This window comes from Astyanax mexicanus, chromosome 10 (genome assembly GCF_023375975.1).
Source record: "Astyanax mexicanus isolate ESR-SI-001 chromosome 10, AstMex3_surface, whole genome shotgun sequence".
Classification (NCBI taxonomy): Eukaryota; Metazoa; Chordata; class Actinopteri; order Characiformes; family Acestrorhamphidae; genus Astyanax; species Astyanax mexicanus.
The window spans coordinates 36,979,375-36,993,983 of NC_064417.1; the positions used below are offsets into that span (position 1 = coordinate 36,979,375).

The following is a 14,609-nucleotide window of genomic DNA, read 5'->3' on the forward strand; positions in this document are numbered from 1 at the left end:
GGGGGGCGGCGGGAGCGGCTGAAACGGGAGAGTCGACTGAACCGTGTGGGTCCGGGCTCGGGCTGTCCCCTCCTGCAGCCACCTACACTAACCAGCCTGGCAAGGTGGGACTGGCGGTCTCTCCGCTGTAACGAGCTGTACCGTGTTTTTCTGTCCCCCGCTATAAGTCTGAGGGTGTAATTCGTGGTTGCGCTGCGCGGGGCTGCGTGTCATGTCGCGGTAAAAAGCGTATCGCAGATGGGGAAGTGTGTTCTGGCTCTGTCTGCCTGTAGGCGATTAGTGTTTACAGCCGTAGTTCCGCATTCAGAAAGCCTCGGCTCGGCTAGCTTCGCCTCCCCGCTGTGGTGGGCTTAACTTTACGTTTTCTGACATGCATATGTCCCCTTTTCCTCATTACCCTGCGATATAAATGCATAAATGCGTAAACCGTGGTGTAGAAACCGATTTTTTCAGGTAAAGCGAGCTGGGATAACGCTTAATGTTGGTCAGAAAAGGTTGGGGGCTGGTCCCAACGCTGGGCTTCCTTAATCAATGCAAGCCTTGCTCCTTGTTTGTAGCCAATGCATGCTCGAGATTCAGTTGTAAATTATTTGGATTTAAGGCATTTGATATACTAGTTTTAAAAAATATATTTGTTTTAATTTTTCATTGTTTCATTTTTACATATTTAAAATATTAATATCAGAAAACACTGTTTTATGTTTCTTCTCTTCTATAGTCACCTCAATGAAAAATATCAAGGGCAGGAGATGGAGGTCTCAAATTATGCCACTCAACTGCTGCTGCAGCTCAACCAGCAACGCGCCAAGGGCTTTCTGTGTGATGTTGTCATTATGGTGGAGAACACGCTCTTTCGGGCGCACAAAAGTGTCCTCGCCGCCACCAGCAGCTACTTCAAGTCCCTGGTCCTCCACGACAACCTCATTCACCTTGACTCCGAGATGGTGGATCCAGACGTGTTCCAGAAGATCCTGGACTTCGTTTATACCGGCAAGTTGTCTGATGAGTGCCAGGGAACTGAGCGCATGCAGAACCTGACCTCCCTCCTCACTGTGGCTAACTACCTCCAGCTCCATGACCTCGCAAGTCTGTGCTCCAGCAAGCTTGAGCCTGGTGGGTCAGTCTCTGGCAAGAGCTCCTTACGCATGAGAAGCCAGCCTTTTTCACCCGCCTCGAAAATAATCGTGCCCAAGCGCGAGCCTGAGGACACTTCATCAGATGTTGAAGTGTATGTGAGCATGGTCCCTCCAAAGAAGAGAAACAACGGTGAGAGTAAGTTTTTCCCAAATACCAAACCAGGCTTCGGACTGGATCTGACCAAGAAGAATTCTTCACTCTTTTCCGTGGTTTCCCTAAGCAATGAGGTGAGCAGTATGCAGGTTTACTCTCAGTCCTCCATTTCCAGGACAACTGCAAGCAGCCTCCCATCAGGTCTGGAAGGGAAGAGGTCACCAGAGAAGGCCAGTGGCCTGGTTTCCTTTGACGGAGCTCAGGAATGGAGAAGAACCCCTCCCCGAGAGCGCTCCAGAAGGAAAGGCAATGTCAACGGTTATTTCCCTGTCATCAAGAGTGGAAGTCACGTAAGCCAAAACCTTGTCTTTAGATCAGACTCGCCTGATGATAAAGAAAGCAAATGTGAAGAGAATGCCCAAGACCAGGCAGAGAACAGAAGATCTAGCGATGCCAGCCCTAACTTTGTATACAGACAGGAGTCCTACCTCAAGCAACCCCAAGGGGACAACCCTTATGTCTGTATTCCTTGTGGAAAGGGGTTCCCGTCCTCAGAAAGCCTCAACAACCATGTAGAATCCCATATAGATGTTGAAATGGATGGCTCTAAGGAGGAAGATGAGGGTGATGAAGATCCAGCTGCGGAGCTGCCACAAGAATCCCCAGGAACCACAGATAAAAGCCCTCTGAAGTCCCATAAAGACCTGGACACCTTGCGGCCATTTCCTTGCAACATTTGTGGCAAAATGTTCACCCAACGTGGCACCATGACACGCCACATGCGCAGCCACCTGGGCCTGAAGCCTTTCGCCTGCGAGGAGTGCGGCATGCGCTTCACACGCCAGTATCGCCTCACCGAGCACATGCGAGTCCATTCGGGAGAAAAGCCCTACGAGTGTCAAATCTGCGGGGGCAAGTTTACACAACAAAGAAACCTCATTAGCCACATGCGAATGCATAACTCGCCAACTTAGGCCAGGGTTCGAGAGGATACGCTTAGGTTATATCAATAAACTAATTACAGCCTCTCAACTAAGCTCACTGGTCTAATAAACAACATTACCTCATAAAGTTTAAGTAACCTCTTTTTCTCTGAATTTAAACTACCGAATGTTCATTGTGGTACCAGTTACTTTGAAAGAGTGAATGTAATACTCATGTTATTGCTGAGTCTTTTATGGTTAAAATGCAGAACTTTGTAGATTACTGAGCTTTATCTGCAGAAAACAAAACTCTTGTTTACTTGAATACGTTTGCAAACATTGCTACCTCAGCTTTGACCCTCCCAAACCTGCAAATGCTAGCCCTTTGAGATTATGTTCACCTACACAATCTGGACCTGTTCCTCAATACAAAACACTGTTATCCTTTTATTGATTGTTCCAGTGTCTCAGCATAAGTTGGCAACTGATATAAATCGTTAACAAACCATAGTGATTGACGCAATAGAAAAAAATACACTGCCTTTATCACAGTGAGACGGATAGATTAAAAACCAATATAAGGTTTCTGATGAACAAGGTTTGTTATATGATAAGCATTAGTGGAACAAGGGTTATTTACCCAATGACTTTAAGGCATTTAGGCATGATTGATGTACAGTTCCAAAGAAATTATGAATGTTAAAATATGTTAAAATACTGTATTACTATAACCAAATCTATATTCTTACAATATACGTATTTAAGTGTAAGTCTAATTTATGTGTTTATTTGCAGTTTTACATTTTTGTTTATTCCCTTCCTCTCCCTTTTCCCTTATGCCACAGTTTACTTAATTTAGTGTAAGATGTCAATTTTCAGATTTTCTTCCTGCATAGAACATTACATTTATACATCTAATGTTTATATGAGACCAAAAGGACTGTTGGTGAACTATTGTAAATATTTTTGAGTATCTTGAAGAAATTGCTTGGTTGCTCACTGATTCCAGGGTTTTGGTGGTTTTTGCATGAGCTGTTTAGTTCATAATCTTTGGTTGCTCCTGTCGAGTGGTCAGTGAGAACACTGCTGTTTCTTGTTTGTTTGTTTTGTTCTGTTCAGTGTGAGACAATTTGGGTTAACGCTGATACCATTACGTTTTTGGATGTTAAGATGTGTAATAAGGATTTTTGCTTTTTGTTTCATTCCAACAAGCTGTGTTTAGCTGTTACTTTTCAACTACCTCATGTTTTCTGGGTACTTACCCACTGTTTAAGCAAGGTGACAACTCCTCCATTCACCAGGAACTCATCAGACCAATAGATATGCTATTAGAATTTTATCATAGCTTGTCCTTAAAATCTCACTGCAGGCAAAAAAAAAAAAACATCTTTAGTTGCCTGACTATTGCAGTATGTTTTTTATTTTATTTTTGTGTTTTTGCTTTTGTTTTCCCCACCCCAGAAATGAGTTTACAAAGATTGTTATTCGTGACTCTGTCTGTACCACAACGACGGAATGTTGATATATGCAGGAAATTTTCCATTTCTGATGGACTTGAAACCGATCTGCAAAACTGTGACAACACTTGGACCTTTTTCCTCTGGAAACCTCAGGGATTGTTTTTCGGGGGCTCGTCTGCCCCTTTTTTACCACAAGAGCCAATTACCGATATTTTTGCAGCTATATTTATCAGTGATTTGAGCACTACTTTTCACACTAAAATACGCTGAAGCATTCTGTACATCCAACACAATAAGCCTTCGTAAGGCATGGCAGCTTGAGTCGATAGTCTCCTTTCCACTTGCGGTATATTTTAATAAAAGATCATGTTAATTAACATGAATTTCATATGAAATTAAAATGGAAAGAGTATCAAACACCGTTGTTCAAGGAGTATGAATTGTGACCTGTTGAATACCAAAGCACATTTTCTGGATGGATACATATGAATGACAATGTACTTGACATGATACTTATAATTAAATGCTGATAAAAAAAAAACATACTACTGTATTTGTTTTTTTTTCTTTGTCCATTTTTATATAGCATGTGAAATGTCTTCTGCTATAGTCTGCTTGGTTGAAGTTGTAAATGCTTTACATTTGGCAATTTATATTTATTGAAAGGATCTCATAGAGACCTGATGCTGAAACTAAGCACAAAAAAATACAGTGGTAAATTAAAAGCAAAGCAATGTGTTTTGTACAAATTGGGGATGCATTGACAACACATTGCAGTTTATTATATTTTATATGGGAAAGCATTATAAACAAATGCTACATATGACAAAATAAGGCTCTGTGTCCTATTTTTAGAGCAGTGCCATGTTCTGGAGAATTAAATTCCGGTTTCTGTTACAACCCAAATCTCAGGAAATGTAATTTTCCAGGAGCAGAACTGAAGACCACTGTGCTGTAGAGAGCATGCTTATACACATTTATTATACATTTATTTTTATTAGTGGTATAAATGTGTTTCTTGATACTTCAATTTTGTAAGTATTAGCATAGTACATGGATCCTGGAGATCTGCTACACAGGATATTTTAGATCTGTCACGTCTCAGTCTAGAATGCCTGCATGTCCATGAAGCCTTTAATTACCTGGATCAGGTGTGTGAGATTAGGGGATGGTAAATCTCCTGGACCTGGAATGAGCGACTCTGGTATAGTGGTTACTTTCTCTGCTCACTATGTAAATCTAGCTGTGTACAGTAGAGGGCAGCATGCAGCTAATTCTGTCTTCTGGGGGTGTTCTATATTCTTCCAAATCAACATTATTATGAGCTTTAAGTGCTGTTGTGACAGCCGTATGCCTTTTTACACAAGGATGAATATGTTGTTAAATTCTTAATCACTTTAGTCCTAACTTCAGGTCTCTATCAGCAGATTTCAAACCGCACTGTGTTTATGGAGTGATGGAATTAATGATGTTCTGTTTTAACCTGATCCAGCAGCACTCCAATGGCCAAATGTCAGTTTGCAGCTTCCTTGTATCCCTCAGTCCATCCGTAACACATTGACTTCCAGGCTTCCTTACTACTTCCACAATGAGCGCATACACCCCGCCCTCTATTGACCTTCTTATGAGGAGGAAGCAGTAGATGTCCATTTATGAGCAGTGTCAGCATTTGCAGCTGTGTGAGAGAGGGTGCCAAAACCCACCCAGGGCAGAGAGTGAGGCAGCATCTCTGTTGTTTCCAGGCTAGAAAGCTATTGATGAATGGAAGGCATACTAATGGAACTGCTATGTGTTAACATCAAAGATCTGAATGAAGTGGAATAGTAAATCTGCCCTAAAAAAAATACATACACAATCTCTTATCCTTGGGAAGACACTATTTGAGAGAATAGTGTAAATAGTATTCTCAATATTCTCTGATATGCTCCACTTTATTCAGCTAGTTGAAATCTCATCAGTCAGTTTCCACGTTTATTACGTAACTACATAAATCTTTTACAGTTAGAATCCCACATTAGCTGCAGATGATCAGAACATGGCTAGAAAGGGTTTTGGAAGAGCCTCTTATTTAAGCCTCTGACATTTAGTGATTTGCACTTTATTGTTGAAGTGAGTCCTAAAAGTGAAAAAAAGAATCAAAATATTATACTTATAACTCTTTTATTGTCAAGGAAAATGATCAAATATTACAAATCTTTGTATATTACATATCACCCTCTTGTCCAGCAATAACTACTAGTAAATGAAGGAATTTTACCTAATTTCTCTTTACAAGACAAATTCAACTCTGTACTGTTGGTGGGTTTCCTCCCCTAACTCCTTACACAATATTTATATTGGATAAAGATCAGAACTTATTCCAATAAAAGATCTGGCCGTTCCAAAATATGTATATGGTTGTTGTCTTGCTGCATGACCCATGTTCTCTTGAGATTCAGTTCAAATATATCCTGATATTTTCCTCTAGAATTTGCTGGTATAATTCAGAGTACATTGTTCCATATATGATAGCAAGCCATTTCGTGCTAGATGCAGCAAACAGATTCAAACCACTGTAAAAGATTTTATGTCAGAATCACAGGGTTTCCTTTCTCCAAACAAATTCTGCAACTTGGAGGGTTCCGAGACTTTAGCCTTATAAGCATAAAAAAAACTTTTTTTTTTTAATCCACAGAAATCTCATATGTTTGTTCCATGACACATTTTTTAAACTGTTGTGAATATCAGACATGAATAGATTTCTGTTCTTTAAACAAAACATTTCCATGACTTTTTGACATCAAATTGATTGCAAAAATTAAATGATCTCTCTCAGGTATGTAATATTAAATTTCTTTCTCAATAAATAAATGAGCAAGTCTAATATTTGTGTCATTTTTAAAATTAGTTTTCCTAATGTCGCAAACAGTTGATCTCTGGTGTCAGAACAGATTTATTTGTGTACATCAGTTTTAGTTAACATCTATTCAACGTTATGTTATGTTTACCTTGTTTCTGTGTGGTTTTTCCACACAATTATTATTATTATTATTATTATTATTATTATTATTATTATTATTATTATTATTATTATTGTTATTATTATTATTATTGTTATTATTATTATTATTGTTATTATTATTATTGTTGTTGTTGCACTATTTGTGCTTATGTGTGAGTGAGTGTTAATATATAAATGTATATATCTTTATTATATGAATGGGAAAAATGAAAAGACCTCTTCAGCTTCTAAATCAGTTTCTCTGATTTTGCTATTTATAGGTATATGTTTAAGTAAAATCAACATTGATGGTTTATTCTATAAACCACTGACATTTTTTTCCAAATTTCAAATAAACATATTGTCATTTAGAGCATTTTTTTTGCAGAAAATGAGAAAACGCTGAAATAACAAAAAAAAGATGCAGAGCATTCAGACTTCAAATAATGCGAAAAAGACAAGTTCATATTCATAAATCAATATTTGGTGGAATAACCCTGTTTTTAATCACAGTTTTCATGCATCTTGGCATGTTCTCCTCCACCAGTCTTACACACTGCTTTTAGACAACTGTTTAACTCCTGGTGCAAATATTCAAGCAGGTTTGGTTTGATGGCTTGTGATTATCCAGCTTCCTCTTAATTATATTCCAGAGTTTTTTAATTTGGTAAAATCAAAGAAACTTATTATTTATAAGTGGTCTCATTTTTTCCAGAGCTGTATATAGCGCGCGGAGACCCTATGGGGGCGTGGCCTTGCTGGTGATGTAAGCGCGCGGAGAAGCCGCTGGCTGTGCCTCGCGCTGCTCCTGTCAGCACACAAAGCTACATCAGTACCGATAGAGAGCAGAGCGGTTGTGCACGAGAGAGCGCGCGCGGATGGGGCAAGCTCCCTGATCGGACCCCCCGGTGCCCAGTGCAGCTGCCTGCCCCCCACTGCGCGCTCTGGGCATGATGGGAAAGGGCTGCGCTGCTCCGCGTGCCGGACGCTCCGGTGTCTGGCCTCACCTCAGCTGTCTTATTCTGCTCGTGCAATGCACTGCCTTTAGCGCGAGCGCAGGTAAGCGAGCCATTGTTTACAGCCGGTGCTGTGTATTGACTGAGGCTGAATTGACTAGGGCTGGATTGCTAAATAAACAGTGCAGACTATCTGCTGTTCTCTGCTCTTCACACAGAGCATTAACAGCTGCAGGGCTGAGAGAAAATGCTGTAGTGAGTTCTGATGGGATTGACATCTCTTGTTCTCTGTGCTTTCAGACTCGCTTTGGAGCCTCCTCAACACTGTAGAGAGCTATGAGCTCACTGTCCCCCAGTTCCTGAGCCCAGCAAGACACAAAAGATCCCAGATCAACACAAAGGCATGTAGCTTTACATCCAGTTTCAGTCATAATATATGTCCTTCAGTTTCCGGCCAGGTTTTGCCAAAAACTAGCACATAGCAACACATGGTTTACTGTCACACTACTTACATACAGCACATTCAGTCACGGATAGCAAGGTGTGAAAAGAAGTCTCTGTTAATTGGAATTGGAATTGTCCATTGTGCTATTAACACCAGTACTTTCTGAACTGTATTCATCAGCATCCTTCAGAAGCAGAAGTCAAGATTACCGCAGAGGGAGTGGAGCTGGTTCTTCAACTACAGAGGAATGAGTGAGTACCTGATGTGTGTAAAGCGATAGCATCACATCGAATTTGTCTGTCAGTCGAGGTGCAGTGATGGATGAAATACACAAACCATGTACTTGAGTTAATATAGAGACATACCAGATAAAATATTACTCCAGCAAAGTACAAAGTACAAGTATCATATGAGGTATTATGGCTTTAATGTATTATTATAATTTTTAGAACAAGACTCTAATCACTCTTGGTTCACCAGTCTTTTAAAGTAATGTAATTAATTAGTCTGAAGGCAATCAATGTCCTTTGGGTAGAACCAGGTGGCTGTAAATAGCTTTTTGCAAACAAGCCAAGTTTAATTAAAACCTTCTTTTGGACACATATGCACAAATGTGTTTTCCTTTGTGATTGTGCATCAATGTATTCCGTGTATTCCTTAAGTTATGTAGGTAGAGGTACTTCTAGATGTTATGCTTGCACTAGGTAGCTGTCCAACAGGTGAAAATTGGTTCAAAACAAAGTTTATGCTGTACTCCTTGTAAGTCTCCTTTGTGTTTTTTTTTGTGTTTTTATGCACACATTATCCAAAATTAATGACTTAGTAAGTGACGTAGTAAAGAGAAGTAGAAGTTAAGAAGAAAATAAGTCACCCAAAACTAAAATAATCCTACTCACTGCAGTAACTGATTGCATTTACTTTATTACTGTTCACCATTGTAGAAGAGTGTTTGTGTACGAGGTGTGTAACATTGATTAACAAAGCCGCTGATTTAAATACTGAATTCCCCTTTAACCGCACCAGAGGAAGTGGGTTTTCTGAGACGTTTGGGAGCTTTTTTTAATCTAAAAAGGAATTCCACACTCTTAAAATAAAAGTGCCAGTAAAAGGCACTTTTTTATGTCTGATGCTGATGTCAGTCATATTCCAATTTGTTCCTTCTCTTAAACTGAGCTGTTAATAATACATTTGTCTACATGCAGAGCGATCTAAATAACATCAAATGTTATGTTTTCCTTTGAATTTTGACATGAAGATCAAAATATTTGGCTGGTATCAGACTCATACCGGTAGTGAGCATTGGATCGGCACACTGGCAGGCAGTTTTTAATTGTAATGGTTCTATATAGAAGATAAGCTGGAGCCCAGTGCTTACCTATTCAGGAGAAAATGAGTCAGCTCAGCATCTGAATTGTAGTTCTAGCAGGAAAACTCTAGAAACAAAGTGCAGCAAGAAAGATTTAATCCCAATAAACACGTATGACAATTAGTAATAGTGAATATAGTGTATATAGAGTCTTTGGCGAAAGCCCCGTCGAAGCCCAGGTCCGCAGCGTCTGGAACCTCGCAGATCCTGCCGTACTTGTACGGCGGGGGCGGAGCCTATCCCCTGGGCAACCGGCGGGACCGAACTGGAGGCGGTGGGGAAGGAGGAGGGTGAAAACGTATGTCAGCGTCTGCAAGCAGGGGAGAACAGGTATGAGGGAGGTCTTTTAAGGACAGGTGGGAGTTGGTGATTGGCTGAGAAAAGTGGCGTGATTTCGAGTTTCCCGCTAGAACCTACGCGAAGCTTTCAGTTCTAGCAGGAAAACTCTAGAAACAAAGTGCAGCAAGAAAGATTTAATCCCAATAAACACGTATGACAATTAGTAATAGTGAATATAGTGTATATAGAGTCTTTGGCGAAAGCCCCGTCGAAGCCCAGGTCCGCAGCGTCTGGAACCTCGCAGATCCTGCCGTACTTGTACGGCGGGGGCGGAGCCTATCCCCAAAAATATAAAAAGATATAATTACCCACAGGAGGATCCTTTACCTGGTTCACGTATTCTGGAAGGAAAACAGTTATAAACAAGCTTGAATAAGGCGTTCAAGATTAAAGTGTTATTTGCTGAGTACGTGTGTATTACAGTAGTTGCGCTCATGTTTTGATAGCATACATTTATTAGGTTCGTTGTATACAAAGTACTTGTATACACTGCTTGAGTCTATTTTAGAAGCGTATGATAAGCGTAACGTTGACGTGATCAGCATGAGAAAACACTGCGGACTAACAATACATTAAGCCTTTGAGGGGCACAACTTTTGGACGCCGTCGTAGCAAAACGCGGACTACGAGTCCAAAGGGAATAAGAGCGGGCACGGCCCGCTGTGCAGCAAAACGCGGACTACGAGTCCAAAGGGTATAAGAGCGGGCACGGCCCGCTGTGCAGAAAAACTCAGACTATGAGTCTATGAGCATAGGAACGGGCACGGCCCGTGTTGATATCTAGGAGCATAAGGAGTAGGATATTTGAGCGAGCGCGAGCTGACGTGGCAGTACGTTATAACAGTATATTCATTTGACGTCTGTATAAAAATCTTACAACCGCCTCCAGTTGTTTGCAATTAAATAGATATATTAAATAGATATATAAATAAATAGATATATATGTACATAAATTACTTACTCAAACATCAGGTATCCCGAACAAGATGGGTGAGGGTATAAGAGCGAGCACGGCTCGCGACTGCAGCAGCGCGGACTACGAGTCCAGTGGGTATTTAGAGCGGGCACTGCCCGCGATCGCAGCAGCGCGAACTACGAGTCCAGTGGTTATTAAAGCGGGCACGGGCCCGCGATCGCAGCAGCGCGGACTACGAGTCCAGTGGTTATTAGAGCGGGCACGGCCCGCGATCGCAGCAGCGCGGACTACGAGTCCAGTGGTTATTAGAGCGGGCACGGCCCGCGATCGCAGCAGCACGGACTACGAGTCCAGGGTTAATAGAGCGGGCACGGCCCGCGATCGCAGCAGCGCGGACTACGAGTCCAGTGGTTATTAGAGCGGGCACGGCCCGCGATCGCAGCAGCGCGGACTACGAGTCCAGGGTTAATAGAGCGGGCAAGGCCCGCGATCGCAGCAGCGCGGACTACGAGTCCAGGGTTAATAGAGCGGGCACGGCCCGCGATCGCAGCAGCGCGGACTACGAGTCCAGTGGTTATTAGAGCGGGCACGGCCCGCGATCGCAGCAGCGCGGACTACGAGTCCAGGTTAATAGAGCGGGCACGGCCCGTGATCGCAGCAGCGCAGACTACGAGTCCAGGTTAATAGAGCGGGCACGGCCCGTGATCGCAGCAGCGCAGACTACGAGTCCAGTGGGTATTAGGGCGGGCACGGCCCGAGAATTAAACTTTCCATTATCATTGACTGCTATAACATTTTACTGATGATTGTTATTAGACACCTTGTAAGTCATGATGCGAACAAAGCAAATATAACAGGGGAAGCGAAATTAATGTCAAAACAAATGTCAGGAAGCACCAAATGCAGAACCAAGGACAGACTGTCCTTGGAGAACACCCCCAAAACCAAAGGACCAGGGAAATTAACATCAGCACAAACCATAAGACATAAAGCAACGACAAACCGGATCGGATACTTAACATTGAGGCACGGAATTTGCACAGCAGTACGACAAAGCAACCCGTGATCGGTAAATGCGCAAAACTTCGGCCACTAAAAAGTTCTAAGGCAATAGCAACCGCTGCCCACGGCGTTGATGAATATGTTAAAACACGGAATCGTAAAAGTAGAATTTCTGCAAGAAAGGTACATGCCAATCATGAAACAAAACATAGCACAGGCAACACAAAATTAACCCAATAAAGGCAGCAAATCACCAGAATTAGACCAGGTACGGAGTCAGTGCAGTCCACGAATCACGTAAACGAGAACCTGTGCAGTACTGTACATACAAGCAGCATCGGACACGAGTCCAATCAAGCAGCGGAGCGGGCACGGCCTGAGACAATAAACAACGCGGACAGCGAGTACAGTAAAGCATTAGAGCGGGCACGGCCCGAGACAATAAACAACGCGAACTGCGAGTACGGTAAAGCATTAGAGCGGGCACGCCCGAGACAATAAACAACGCGAACTGCGAGTACGGTTACGCATTAGAGCTGGCACGGCCTGAGATAATAAACCACGCGGACTGCGAGCCAGTAAAGCATTAGAGCGGGCACGGCCCGACATAATAAACCACGCGGACAGCGAGTACGGTAAAGCATTAGAGCGGGCACGGCCCGAGATTATAAACGATGCGGACTGCGAGTATAGCAAACCATTAAAGCGGGCACGGCCCGAGATAATAAACCGCGCAGACTGCGAGCCATTAAAGCATTACAGAGCGGGCACGGCCCGAGATTATGAACAACGCGAACTGAGAGTACAGTAAAGCATTAGAGCGGGCACAGCCCGAGATAGTAAACGATGCGGACTGCGCGTAAAGTAACCAGCAGAGCGGGCACGGCCCGAGATAATAAACAACGCGGACTGCGAGTACAGCAAAGCATTAGAGCGGGCACGGCCCGAGATAATAAACAACGCGGACTGCGAGTACAGTAAACCATTAGAGCGGGCACGGCCCGAGATAAGAAACAACGCGGGCTGCGAGTACAGCAAAGCATTAGAGCGGGCACGGCCCGAGGTAAACAACGCGGACAGCGAGTCATTAAAGCATTAGAGCGGGCACGGCCCGAGGTAAACAACGCGGACAGCGAGTCATTTAAGCATTAGAGCGGGCACGGCCCGAGGTAAACAACGCGGACAGCGAGTCATTTAAGCATTAGAGCGGGCACGGCCCGAGGTAAACGACGCGGACAGCGAGTCATTAAAGCATTAGAGCGGGCACGGCCCGAGATAAGAAACAACGCGGGCTGCGAGTACAGCAAAGCATTAGAGCGGGCACGGCCCGAGGTAAACAACGCGGACAGCGAGTCATTAAAGCATTAGAGCGGGCACGGCCCGAGGTAAACAACGCGGACAGCGAGTCATTAAAGCATTAGAGCGGGCACGGCCCGAGATAATAGGCAGCGCAGAAACCGAGACATTAAAGCAGTAAGTAGAGCAGGCACGGCCCGAGACAATAAGCAGCACGGAAGCGAGTACAGAAAAGCAATTGAACGGGTACGGTCCGAGATAAGCAGCGCAATAGGCACTTGCGACGAGCAAAACAGCTGCATAACAATGCTTTATAACAAAAAACGTATTACAACCAATTATGAAATTTACAAAATAGCGCCACTTCGACAAAATAACTTAAAACAAACGAAACAGTCAATACAAATCACCCAATATGAAAAAATATTAAAGCAACTCCATAACAAAAAAGTGCCACAAAACAAATATCAAACACAGTGCTTCCAAATGTGTAAAATACGAAGGTATATAAAATGGAGAAAACGGCACCCATAATAGAGCCGGTTCCAATAGGTGACGTAGAAGAGTCGGCTCCTGAGCCGGATCGATTGCGAACGACACATCAATAACATTCAGCAACAGTAAAGCCCAAGACCGATAAACGAACCATAGGAGCGTCGCGAGAACGAGATCACAACGAACGAGGATTAACCAAGTACACTAAGTTTATTTATCATCGATCAAATTAGGTTTTGGTGCTGCATGAACGAAACACCTTGCAAGCAGTGCCTGAAGGGTCAGCTCCACTGAGGCGTGGGCGTGTGTGTGCGGACAGTAGGAAGGGAGCAGGCTATCAGCGCCACATTGCTGGTTCAATAAAAAACCCAAGTTAATTTCGAGCACTAAACGTAAGCAACACAAGCAGGCGTGCGGAGCGGCAGAAACGTAAAAAACGGAGGGCGGGCGCGGGGCTAAAACTATCGGGTGCCAGCAGGAGCGGGTTTAAAAACAGCCATCCAGCCCAGACTTCTCGAGCGAAGCGTACAAACTCAGCCACAGGCACCGGACAGAGCCGTGGAAAACGCAGAAACACCAAGCAACTATCCGAACACCGCCGAGAAAAGCCTCAGCACTAGACCAGAACGATTCAGCACACGGCTGCGAGCCGAGACAAAGCATCGGAGCAGCAAGCGCGACACGGTCACGTGATCCAGCAAAACAGGAACCCAGACCGCCAACAGCAAACACAGCGAGGATCCAACCAAAACGCCAGCGACAGAACAGAGAGCAATACAAACCAACATGGATCCTACGAGCAGGAAATCGAGCCAACTACGAACGAGCAGCCACGCAGACGGGCGAAAACGGCAAACTGAGAGCAGGCAATGACAAATGGCAGAAACACCATGAAGCCACGCGGCAACGACCGGCGCCCGAAAACGTATGTCAGCGTCTGCAAGCAGGGGAGAACAGGTATGAGGGAGGTCTTTTAAGGACAGGTGGGAGTTGGTGATTGGCTGAGAAAAGTGGCGTGATTTCGAGTTTCCCGCTAGAACCTACGCGAAGCTTTCAGTTCTTCTGGGCTCTAAGCTGTCTTAATCTATTAGACACGTTGGCATTATTTGTTTGTGGTCTACTCAGTCTCTGGTCAGGGAGCTTTTTAGAAGAATGCAGAGATGCAGCATATTCTGTTTGCCTGCTATTGTGTTCCATACTT

The 14,609-nt window shown here is 43.5% G+C and overlaps 2 protein-coding genes across 2 annotated transcripts in view; both read left to right on the top strand.

The window, feature by feature from the left end:
• Positions 1-3,705, top strand: hic1l (hypermethylated in cancer 1 like). Its single transcript, XM_007234334.4, has 2 exons — positions 1-104; positions 719-3,705. Exon 2 carries the CDS (start codon positions 750-752, stop codon positions 2,202-2,204), a length of 1,455 nt encoding a protein of 484 aa, XP_007234396.1. The 5' UTR covers positions 1-104; positions 719-749; the 3' UTR covers positions 2,205-3,705.
• A 3,699-nt stretch (positions 3,706-7,404) lies between these two features.
• The window catches only part of adam19b (ADAM metallopeptidase domain 19b), a 38,678-nt gene continuing 31,473 nt past the window's right edge, over positions 7,405-14,609 (top strand). The window contains exons 1-3 of the mRNA XM_007234335.4: positions 7,405-7,652; positions 7,850-7,950; positions 8,175-8,245. Coding sequence (XP_007234397.2) covers positions 7,544-7,652; positions 7,850-7,950; positions 8,175-8,245 — 281 coding nt within the window. The 5' untranslated portion in view covers positions 7,405-7,543. The remainder of the gene's footprint in view (positions 7,653-7,849; positions 7,951-8,174; positions 8,246-14,609) is intronic.

Coding starts and splice junctions, on each gene's coding strand:
- hic1l (XM_007234334.4), top strand. CDS start 750: ATGGAGGTCTCAAATTATGCCACTCAACTGCTGCTGCAGCTCAACCAG.